At 38.8% G+C, this 11,749-nt stretch overlaps 1 protein-coding gene and 1 non-coding gene across 3 annotated transcripts in view; one reads left to right on the plus strand and one right to left on the minus strand.

Annotated features, from left to right (window-relative positions):
* Positions 1-214: 214 nt before the first annotated feature.
* Positions 215-11,749, plus strand: part of Smp_159730.1 — a gene marked incomplete at both ends in the record, with an annotated part of 31,322 nt that continues 19,787 nt past the window's right edge. The window contains 3 exons of one of the 2 annotated variants that reach the window (XM_018793301.1): positions 215-353; positions 3,857-4,148; positions 10,055-10,137. In XM_018793301.1, the coding sequence (XP_018647827.1) occupies positions 215-353; positions 3,857-4,148; positions 10,055-10,137 (514 nt within the window). Of the gene's footprint in view, positions 354-3,696; positions 4,149-10,054; positions 10,138-11,749 lie in introns of those variants that run through there. The other variant, XM_018793302.1, reaches the window with a different exon arrangement.
* On the minus strand, positions 11,545-11,616 carry Smp_tRNA_00663_Pseudo_CGA.1.1. Its single transcript has one exon. It is a non-coding gene (tRNA).

An 11,749-nucleotide genomic window follows, 5' to 3' on the forward strand; every position in this document is an offset into this window, starting at 1 on the left:
CCGATTGACACCTACTGGCCTTACCACTGATCACAAGTATTTTGCCCTCCTATACTCTCTGTAATTCTCATTCTTCATTCCTCGATCCCAACTTCACTTACCTTACTAGTTTTTCTTCCGTTATATGCTTCGTATTCCCTCTTCATTACTAGTAAATAATCATGTTTCTTGAGTTTTCTTCTGATCTTCATAACATGCGATTTAACTATCAATGATGTCTCACACATTGAACCCTAAAAATATCTTGCATCACGACTCAATAAAACTTAATGCGACTAGAGGATATTGGGATGGAAAATCAGAAACACTCGGAAAATGTCCGAAAGAACCACCATCAATCATAACAGTGACAAGTAATCATTGATAATTTCAGTCCACCCATGTTCGCGGGGCGAAATATTTTGGTTGTATGTGGCAGTTTGTAATCGGCAATGAGACAACCATTGAAGATATACTGTGATTTTTCTCCCGTGCTTGCTGCTTCTAGGACTCGTTTCTTATACCTTATACTGGCTTTGCTATTATACATGAATTTTTAAACGCTTAGGCGTAGATCTGACGGCTGGCGATAGATAGGAGTCATAAATGAACAAACATTAGAGATCTAGATAAATAGAGGCTTTGGTGATGAAGTCATGTGGGCATCTAAACGATTTACGTTACTGTTAGTTCTTCATAATCAATGTAAATTTATTCCACTTTACTCATCGATCTTCAACCGCGCCGTTTCGCTGTTACGGTGCTTCACACACTATGTTTAGTTTTCATGGTTTGCCTGAAGTTCCATCAGTGATAAGTTTGATAATATGTATACCTGCCTGATAATATGCATACCTTAACTTCTTCCGCTGCCAAACACCAGGTTTTATGAACCGCTATTCGTAGTTAGTTCTGCTGCTTTTTTAGTCTACTTTCAGAAGCGCGGATATAACACGCAGAAGTAAAATTCGGAGAGGATATGTGTTCACCAGGGTTACAGTTCGTATGATGTGCCAGAAGTGAGAAATTGTCTAAGATATATATTATACAGTGTATTTTATGTTTAGCATATTGTATTGCTTCAAGACTTCGTATGGCATAAGACACATTTTAAAAGGAAGGTAAAAGTTCGAGTTTTGATGCTCAGGTTAGTTTAAGGAACTCATTCACAACAAGCAAGCTGTCCAAATAGACCCCCTCACTTAATTGATTAACTAAACCAACGCACTATAGATAAATTCTTCCGTTAACTGTAATACTAATTCAAATGACGAAATAGAAAACTGTTTAGTTGCTTTCCAGTAATAAACAAAAATCAAGGATCGGGGTTCAAAGTTGAATTAAAGCCTTGCTCTAACCCTCTAGTGCACCAAAACTGCAAGTAGACTATTATCAATGACGTCAGTAAAAATGATATACGTAAAGTGAGTTAATAGCATACGAATGTACGCATTGAAATGTTTCAAAAGGCTACCAATGGTAGACAATTGCACAAAGAAATTTTCATAACGGCTTAGATAACTTTCCGTGGCTACTAGAATTGGTCGTACGAACGAAGTGAAATTACAGAACAAATGAATAACAACCAGAGATCAAAACCCAAAAACTCCGCTTGTAGCTCTTCTACAGTTACTGCCGGTCCCCATCCCGGGTGAAGGAGGAGGGTTGGGCATGGGGTCGGCAACATCACCTCGTAGAAAAAATCTTGCTACAAAAGCGCCAACCAGATTAAACAGATTAAACTATTTAAACTCTGCCCTGGAAGTTGAGGAAAGAATTCTTCGAAAGTCACGAGGCCGATGCTACTTCTATCAACTTGCGGAAAAAGCTGCAAGGGAAGGGAATATGAAACAACTATATGATAAAACGAAGAAATTGGCAGGGAGATATAGTAAACCGGAGAGACCAGTCAAGGACAAAGAAGGAAAGAAAATCTTGGAGATTCAATAACAGAGGAAAAGGAATATTTCGAGGAGCTGCTGAATTGGTCAACTCCATTGAATCCACCGGACATCGATGCAGCACACACTGACCTTCCTATAGATGTCACTCCACCAACAATCGAAGAAATCACGATGGCCGGTCATCAGACGAATCAAGAATGGGAAATCGGCAGGACATGACAATACACCAACTGAAGAACTGTAGTCGGAAATCGAGGTAACTGCAAAAATGCTTCAACTCCTATTCGAGAAGATTTGGGAGGAAGAACGAGTGCCGCTGACGTAATGGAAAGAAGGACACCTAATCAAAATACCAAAGGAAGGAGATCTGGGCAAATGTGAGAATACAGAGATATCACACTGTTGTAAGTACCAGGAAAAGTTTTCAATAAAGTGTTGCTGAACCGGATGAAACACACAGTACACGCCCTACTTCGAGATCAACAGGCTGAATTCCGTAAAGATCGGTCGTGCAGAGACCGGATTGCGACACTACGGATCATCGTTGAACAATCAGTTAAGTGGAACTCGTCACTATACATTACGGTAAATTCCTCGACACTATGGAGTACCCGAGAAAATTGTCAACATTATCCAGAACACGTACGACGGACTACAGTGCAAAATGGTGAATGGAGGACAGCTGACAGATGAATTTCCAGTAAGGACCGGAGTCAGACAAGGCTATCTACTCTCCTGCTTCCTCTTTCTTCTGGTGATTCATTGGATTATGAAGACCTCGACTTCTGAGGGGAAGCATTAAATACAATGGATATCTCAGAATCAATTAGACGATTTGAACTTCGCAAATGACCTAGCCCTCCTATCTCATACACATGAACAAATACAGACGAAGACAACTAATGTAGCACCAACCTCTGCATCAATAGGCCTCAACATACACAAAGGGTAAAGCAAGATCCTCAAATACAACACAGGGAACACCAACCCAATCACACTTGATGGCAAAACTCTGGAAGAGGTGGAAACATTCACGTACCTCTAAAGCATCGTCGACGAACTAGGAGGATCTGATGCAGATGAGATGTAAAGGCGAGGAGTGGCAAAGAAAGGTCAACATTTCTACAATTGAAGAACATATAGGACTCGAAACAACTATCAACTAATTTCAAAGTGATAATCTTCAATACGAACGTCAAGACAGTCCTACTGTACGGAGCTGAAACGTGGAGAACTACTAAAACCATCGTCAAGAAGTTACAAATATTTATAAATAGTTGTCTTCGCAAAATACTAAATATTCACCGGCCAGATATCATCAGCAACAGCCTTCTGTGGGAGGAGACAAATCAGCTTCCAGATAAAGAGGAAATTAGGAAAAGGCGTTGGAAGTGGATAGAACTAACATTGAGGAAATCACCAAACTGCATCACGAGGCAAACCCGAACTTGGAATCCGGAAGGGAAGCGGAAAAGAGGAAGGCCAAATAACATATTACGCCGGGGAAAAGCAGATATTAAAAGGATGGATAACAACTGGAGAGAACTGGAAAAGATTGCCCAGGACATTTTTGGGTGGAGAATGCTGGTGGGCGGCCTATGCTTCTCCGTGAGGGGTGACATGCGTGAATAAAGTAAGTAGCTTAACTTCAAAACATGAAATATGCTTTCAGGTCAATTTTTGATTGTTGACAGTAATTTTTAATTCGCTGCTGAAACACACAACCTGTTTTTTCTCTAACTTTCGTCCTGCATAATTTAGGTGTTGTATGTTGTTTTTCTGCACTACATAGATAGCTAATAACTGTGACTAATGGAGGCACATTTGGTTGTACTACGGTCCGGTTCGGCTTTATGACACTGAACTAGTTATCCGCGTTCTTGGATTAAAATCTAATTAACTTTTTGATCAATAGAAGAGAACACATGCTTCTTCAGTTCTCGTTGGTTCCTGGATCTATAATTCCTCAAAAGCCTTCCAAATTTGGGTGGACAATGTCCTCACGGGTTTACTTCAATGGATTTTAACATTTCCCATCCCTCAGCTGCGCACGATGCCAGACCGTTCCTTTAGTCAGGCAAATAATTCAGGCGAAGAAAGTCAAGTGATCTCGAATGCGGGTAGTTTTTGTGAACTGGATGACCATGTTTGTCCTTCTGATAATAATCTAAGTCGCCTTTCACCACCATCTGCTACTTTCTTAATTCATGGATCAGAGATTTCTCACCATGCTCCTGCTCCTCCTATCAGGTCTTCAAGTACACTGTGAGTCTTTATGAAGCATTTTGTTTCTGAATGTGTTCTGAGGTTTGGATTTTCTTTCCTGATTGAGTCATTAATACATACTGTGTCCACCAACCCGGTTAAAGCGCCGGACATTCGCTTTTCGTCCTCTCAATTTCGTAAACAACATTGCCGCGAGAAGGCAGTGTGTAGGACTTCTCTGGCAGTGGTTATATGCACGTGGCCATGTGAGAGCATTTCGAGAGGGAAAGCTGACTCTCCTCACCCTCGGCCGTACCAGGTCATTTGGGGACTACCATCTTACTAGGTTGAGGAGAAGGCTATGAATTAGTATGAGGAATAGAGTTTAGTATTTAAGGCTGTAAGTTAAGATTAGGGATTGGAGTTAGGGTTTTCCATCACATACTGATATCAGCTGTAATACCAAGGTACCATTTAGCCATTTGGATGACTGGATTTCGCGCCAAAATTCAAGACTTGCTGTCTCAAATCCTATTAGTTCATAAATTATGGTCTCACCTATCAGAGATAGCAATATTAGTCTTAACTTTCCTTCAAAAGTAAATTGCTACCCGACTTGGGATACCATGTTCTACATCCTAACTTGTTAGTTTCTACACAGTAAAATTAACAAACATTCAATTACACTTGTGACTCTCAAAGTGACCTTTAAAACCGCATGGTCAGTGTTAGTCAACTAAAGAGATGAGTTGCTTCATTCGTCAGACTAAAATGAGTTCATTGCTGATTTTTGGCTATATGACCATGTCTGTTTCCTCCTACAATACGTATAGAACCGTAAGTAGTTTATACGTTCCCGACTAGATCCCTCATTGGTATGGATACGCTAATGGTCTACAAAATTAGAATAATAGACAACGGTCTTAAAATCACACCCAGACCTGTCAAGGGATCTTAAAGATTTCCTGTTGCCTAGTACATCACTAATAGTGTGGTTTAGATTTATGTATTTAACCCCAGACGAATCAGTCCTTACTAATTAATTCAGGGAACATAGTGTTGAAGCAAACCATCTTACATGTCTTCGAGTTAATATGTTCATACAACAGACTAGTCCTACTGTTCCCAAGCTGATCCTTCTATATCCAGACGGATCCCTGTTTTCAGAAAACAGTCTAAGTAAGCTACATTTGAATCAAACACGTCAGCTAAACTTTGGATGTCTTAAGTGAAAACCTCAGTCTTAAAAATAATGTTGATACGGTATATCAAAGCTTCATACTTGACTTCGCTTCAGCCTTGTTATGCTCGTCTAAATCTCTGGCACAATTTAAATATCAATGTATATCCTCGGAGACCTAGTTGTTAGTTTCATGAAGAAAGTTTCTAACTCATTTACTTCAATACAAACCTCAACGTAATGTTCACTTCTCATATCTTAAGCTTATGATTGATACGTCCGTACACCAAACTCCTACTTCACAGCTCCAACTTCAATATTGAATGACACCACTTTATCCTTTTCTTTCCTTATCCACCAGAGTGAGAAGTTCAGTGCTTGTGTAAAAACTTTGTTAGTCAAGACCTTAGAGGAATTATCGATATAAGTGAAAGTACATTCAAAGTCCATGAACGAAATTCACTGAATAAATTAATGTAACAAAAATGTGTTGACAGTTGACCGATATGCGAACCCAAAATTGTTTTTTCATAAATTATATTTGGGAATTCTACATCCTCATATCATATTTGTTCTATAGTTCATTCAGTTTGTTTATGATTGATGTATCTTGTTATATTAGATCAATTACTTGCCCACCATTGTCTTTGTCGGGTCAATAATTAAAGTTTGACGCAAATTGGTAACCAAATATACGTTCATATGTTATTAGCCGCTAAGGTTTTATAAAGACTAGTAATACTGTCGTATATCAAAATGAAGCGAAGCTCTTGGCTGTAGCTCAATGGCTGAAAGTCGAGTTCTTTAAGTATTAAGTAACTCCAAGTTATAATCTCTTCTTCATCTGCCGCTAAATCTAACTAACAATAGTTCAGTGTAAACTACGTTAATAGATGTACAGTCAACTGTCGCTGTTAAACTAAAGTAGGGAAGACTCATTGATTTAGTTATTGTTGACCTGAAATCATTTCTATGTTTTATCAGTGCCTTTGTATGTAAATTTTAAAAGTAGATTATTGGCAGACACCAATTTATCGTGGTTGTTAGTGGTTATCTTCAAAGTGGAATTCTTGCTGTGATAAAAAGGAAACAAGGTTTGGTGGTCGGATAAGACACTCCAAAACTACTGCCTAAATGTATTTGTTCATCATGGCTGGTCGCGTCCTCTAATTTTTATTCAACTTTGTTTTAAATATGATCTTGGAAACAACAATATTCACTTAACTTAGAGACTCACTCATCCACACCAACTACGGAGACTTAGTTTTGTTTGATAGAAATAATGACACTAGTTCCCGATCACCCTGAGTAGCAATTAAAAAAACACAGAAATGCAAAATGTTGCTCCAAGAGTAGTCTTCCTCAACGCATATTCTTACCATAGAAAGTAAAGTAACTAGTGGCATGACCAATGTAACTTTTGTTGAAAGCCTTATCACGTATGATATTATTTATTTGTTTAAACATAAATATTGGTACAAAGGGGCACCAGATACATATGCGCCTCACAAATCTCATTTGATTTGTATGGGGGCTGTGATACTGCCCAGGTGCTCAAACTGGAGCAGGTGGTTTTCTTAGGAGGCCACACCCAGAGCCTTTGACCTAAAGGTCTGATCCACAAGGCAGTGGAGCATCGTGAGGAAATGCGGTCCCATGGTAGCCGATGACTAACGATTGGTTCATATGCCATTTGTTCCTTCAGGATACTGTAGCTCATGTGCACGATTGGTTTGGAATCAGGGTTTTTCCAACTCCCCTAGGTGGATCCTCCACATCCACCTACCCGGTTAAAGCGCCGGACATTCGCTTTTCGTCCTCTCACTTTTGTGAACAACACCCCCGCCACGAGAAGGCAGTGTGTAGGACTTCCCTGAGAGAGGCTATATACGCGTGGCCATGTGAGAGCATTTCGAGAGGAAGAGCGGACTCTCCGCACTGTCGGCCGTACCAAGATTCCCCGAAACGAAATTCCAACTCATTCGCATCTCTTCGGCTTTTACCAGTGGTGTATATGTATTTGGTACCCCTTTGTACCAATATTTGTGTTCAAATAAATAAATAAATCACATGGTTCAAGCAAAACGTCTCCTAATCAAAAGGTGTACATAATATACAGAGATCTATCGTATGTTGTTCTAAGACTGGAACGGTCTATAAAGCGAAAATATGCGTAAATTGCAAGCATCTGACCATAGTTATCTTCGAATTATTGCTTTTGTATGGTAGTTGTGCCTTAGTGGTTAAAGCACTTTCAACCAGAATACCACAGATTCTAATAACGTCTTATCTACCTTTGTTTACAAAGCCAGGTTGTATCATTAGCTAGCGCACTGCCTCAGAGTATGTAAAACCTTTGCTTGGTGAAGAAGTATGTAACCATCGAGTAAACAGTGGTAGTTGTATAGGACATTACGTGCGAGTAGAAATTCAATTTATGAGGCTATAGAAATTCATAGATTGGGTTAGATAAGATTTGTGTTACTCATGCTTAACCATTACGTACCCAACACAATGATGACTAAGATAATAATAGGCCGGACAAAAGCTAGGGGTACCCAAACCAAAACGTGACGTTACTCCATGAAGTCGTCGACTTTTTATCTGAGCCGACCTCTGTTAGTGGTTTGAAACATTGGTTGATAGCTCAAAATCGATCGCCGCTGTACAGATCCATTCATCCTGCATTTTCCTATAGAGTTGGGGTCAGAATATTCATACTTTGTATTCTGCGTGTTCATTCTCCCTTTCCAAACTAGATTCTTGATGCTTAGTTTTTTATTAACAGATACTACTACTTCAACCACTTTGCTATTTCATCTTGTCTTGCTAACGTGGTATAGCAACTTAAGTCTATGCCCATCTGTCTCAAATTCTTTGAAGTTTATGGTTAACGGGTTGACTTGGTATGTTTTAGTGGACTTAGAATGATCGTTTACATCTCATTGTGGTCTCTACATCTTGAGTGTTTTTCTTAAAAAGAATTAACAGGTTGTGCAACTTGTACTATCGATTTGCCAAGTGTAGGGAGGTACATATTAGCTAAAATCCATATTCTTATGTTAGACCATTAAAATTATGTAAATCAGCAAGATAGACAAGGCTTTATTCGATATCCATGTGACCTAGTGAGCGAAGCAGCATATGTGATAACATTCTATTTTTATCTACTGATTCTCAAGAGTTGCTTGATATTCTTCACTAACAGAATTAACAACCTATTCATTCTGCTTGATCAGTTTTGATAACCGATAACCCCTGAATGCCCCGGTACGGCCGAGGGTGAGGAAAGTCAGCTCTCCCTCTCGAAATGCTTTCAAATGGCCACGTGCATACAACCACTGCCAGAGAAGTCCTACACACTGCCTTCTCGTAGCGGGAGTGTTGTTTACGAAATTGAGAGGACGAAAAGCAAATGTCCGGCACTTTAACCGGGCTGGTGGACACGGTTAGTCCACCAAGGGGAGTTGGAAAACTCTGATTCCAAACCAATGGTGCACATGGGCTCCAGAGGGAACAAATGGCGTATGAACCAATCGTTGGACACCGATCACCATGGGACTGCATCTCCTTACGTTGCTCCACTGCCTTATGGATCAGACCTTCAGGTCGAAGACTCCGGGTGTGGCCCCCTGTAGTTAGGATGTTCCCACGAAAATGCATAATCCCAAGTTTTGCACTCACTTGAAGTTAGCTATATTAAATTAAGCGTTTATATTATCTTTTGGTCAAGCATTGATTTGAAACATCTCAAGAATCCAGTCGAAAGACTTAATGTATTCGATATATATTGGTCAATGATCCAATAAATCGTCCGTGTTTTCTCCAGGTATCGCTATGTTTGTTTTATAAGTCGATTGAAGTATGTCTGAGTGGGGTCTGAAGTAAACAGAATTGTCTGCAACTTTATCCATAACCAAGTCGAAAAAGGATGATCTAAGTAAATAGTTTTAGCTTTTATCACTGGTTTTCGGTAACTAGATAATTATGTATCGTCCGTCAACTGATTGTATACGTTCATGTAAAAGACAGTTTAGTTATTCATTCTGTATTTTCTTCATGGACAGACTTCTATAAGATGCCTTAGTCAACGTGAAATATGGCCTTCTAGTGAGATAACATATCCAGTGTGGGACATCAGTATGTATGCTTTTACTTCGAAACGGAAATGATCAATGCTACTAACACCCTTAAGCGGACTAATTTCCGGAAATGCCCCACTCTATAACTCTAGTCGGGCGTTTGATAACTGTAGGTCCTGGAGTTTTAAAATCTATATTATTCAGACAGCTGTTTCTGATTATTAAAGACAATCTCCACAACCGCCTGTACTGACAATCATCATGCACTTACTAGTGGCAAACTTCGAATGGTAATAGTCGAGATTTTAGCAAGAAAGTGTGACCATGGGGACCTGACTGTGTCAATTATTTGACAAATATCATCAATGGGAATGGTCGCACAATATTATGAAATGACTGAATTTACATACCTAAACTGTTGTATCCCAACTCAGGGGTCTAAAAGTTAAGTGATGTCTGTGTGACCCAAAAGTCTTGGGTTCGATCCCTATCGAGGCCGTGAATGGACTCTTCTGAGTTTTGTTCTAGAACAAAGCAGTCGTCCAATGTCTCCAGGTTTTCTGACTCAAGTTATTACGTGGTATAAACCTACGTATTACAGAAGTGTTTACTTTAGATTGTATACCAAGTTTACTGATGTACTAGTTAAATAAAAGATATAATTTCAATATGAGTTTTAATAACCTATTACTGTCATTTTGTAGGCGTAAAAAGAACAAACCTGTTTTGCCTCCATCAAAACCTTTGCCAACTCCACCTGGGAAAGAAGAGAAAAAGAAAAAGAAAGGTTAGTCTTCTATGAAGTTTTTGTTTCACCTCTATTTTCATCAATTGAGCGTCCGCTAGAAAAAGCATGTTAAGTTTCATGTATTTGTGGGTTGAGTCTATCATTCTGTACAGAATATTATTAGTTAACTCTTCGGAATAAATTAATGCGACTTTTTAAGGTATATAAATATGACTAGATATCTATTTAAGTGAGAAAATTTACATAAATGGATGGAGAAAGAGACTTACTTAAAAGGCCATTTCCTTTATTGATAAGTAATTAGGACATGAAGAATTAACTATATTTGTACCACTATGACCGACTTGATCTATATCACCTAGATTCCCAAACCATTGGTTTCGGATCCATCCCGGACACTATATAGAAAAACTATAGTTACCTTTGTAGCTCAAATTGTATGCATGGATATCACCATTTCTCGTCACATTTAAGCCTTTTCTATTCTTATTCAGTTGTCAAAACATATCGTGGTCAGCATTTACTAGGTCTTCATTGTACCTGTTCCAACCACAGTGTGTAAGTAATAAATCCACCAGTTAGTTTCACTCTTTCAGTAACTGTCTCCACCGATTCTCAGCTCTGGGAATAGTTAAAAAACTTTGGTATCTATGTTCATACAACTCTTGAGTGTCTCTCGTTTAATCATTGCATGTCTTCAGAGTAAGATAATATAGCATAGTACACTTAACTAGTAATAGACATTTGAATATCTGATTGAGTTAAATAAATAACCAAATTGCATGTTTTTTCTTGTCCTATGCCTGTTATACTACTCCTGAATATTTTACATCTATTGCCTGTGTAAATTACCCATTTTGTGCATCTTACTTTCATCATTCCGTATTAAGTAGTCGGAAAATATTTGGTGTCTATACTACGGCATAAATTGAAGCCTAGTTTCATACCATAAACTATCATTAGTACAAAATGTTTAAGCATACGTTAACATGTCCATACCATATACATAGTCCACGTCGTTCATGAAAACAGACATACTAGTCTGTCTGAATTTAGTGATACTGAAAAATGACATATTCAATATTGTTTTGTTGGAATTGTGCACATGCTATTCATTTTTCTAACCCTCTTTCTGTCCCACAATCTCTCCTATTCATGCTGCACTTGCATACTTCTCTATATTTAAACGTTTGTGACTCATCTTTCTTGTTGTTGTTACGTCTTTATTCCTTCATTCTTTACTAATCATATATAGTACATCATAGTATATTTATGACATTTATTAAGGAAATATTCATTTATCAGAAGGGGTTTTGTGGAGATTTTAGTATTTTATAGAGTTGAGATCATGAGTCAATTGAAGCTAGACTACCATGGAAAACCTGGAAGCACTGGACGGCCGTTTCGTCCTATTATGGGACTCCTCAGCAGTGCGCGTCCACGAACCCACTCTCGCGGGATTCGAACCCAGGACCCACCAGTTTCGAGCCGAAGCCCTTAACCGATAGACCACTGAGCTGGCATCCAACGGTGTTAATTTCTAACTTCAACTGATTCACGAAATTGAGCAACCATTCACCAATGTCATCGGTGAGTTCCTATCTCATGAATCAGTTGAAGTTAGAAATTAACACAGTTGGATGCCAGCTCA

The sequence above is a fragment of the Schistosoma mansoni genome, chromosome 1, assembly GCF_000237925.1.
Source record: "Schistosoma mansoni strain Puerto Rico chromosome 1, complete genome".
NCBI classification, from domain to species: Eukaryota; Metazoa; Platyhelminthes; class Trematoda; order Strigeidida; family Schistosomatidae; genus Schistosoma; species Schistosoma mansoni.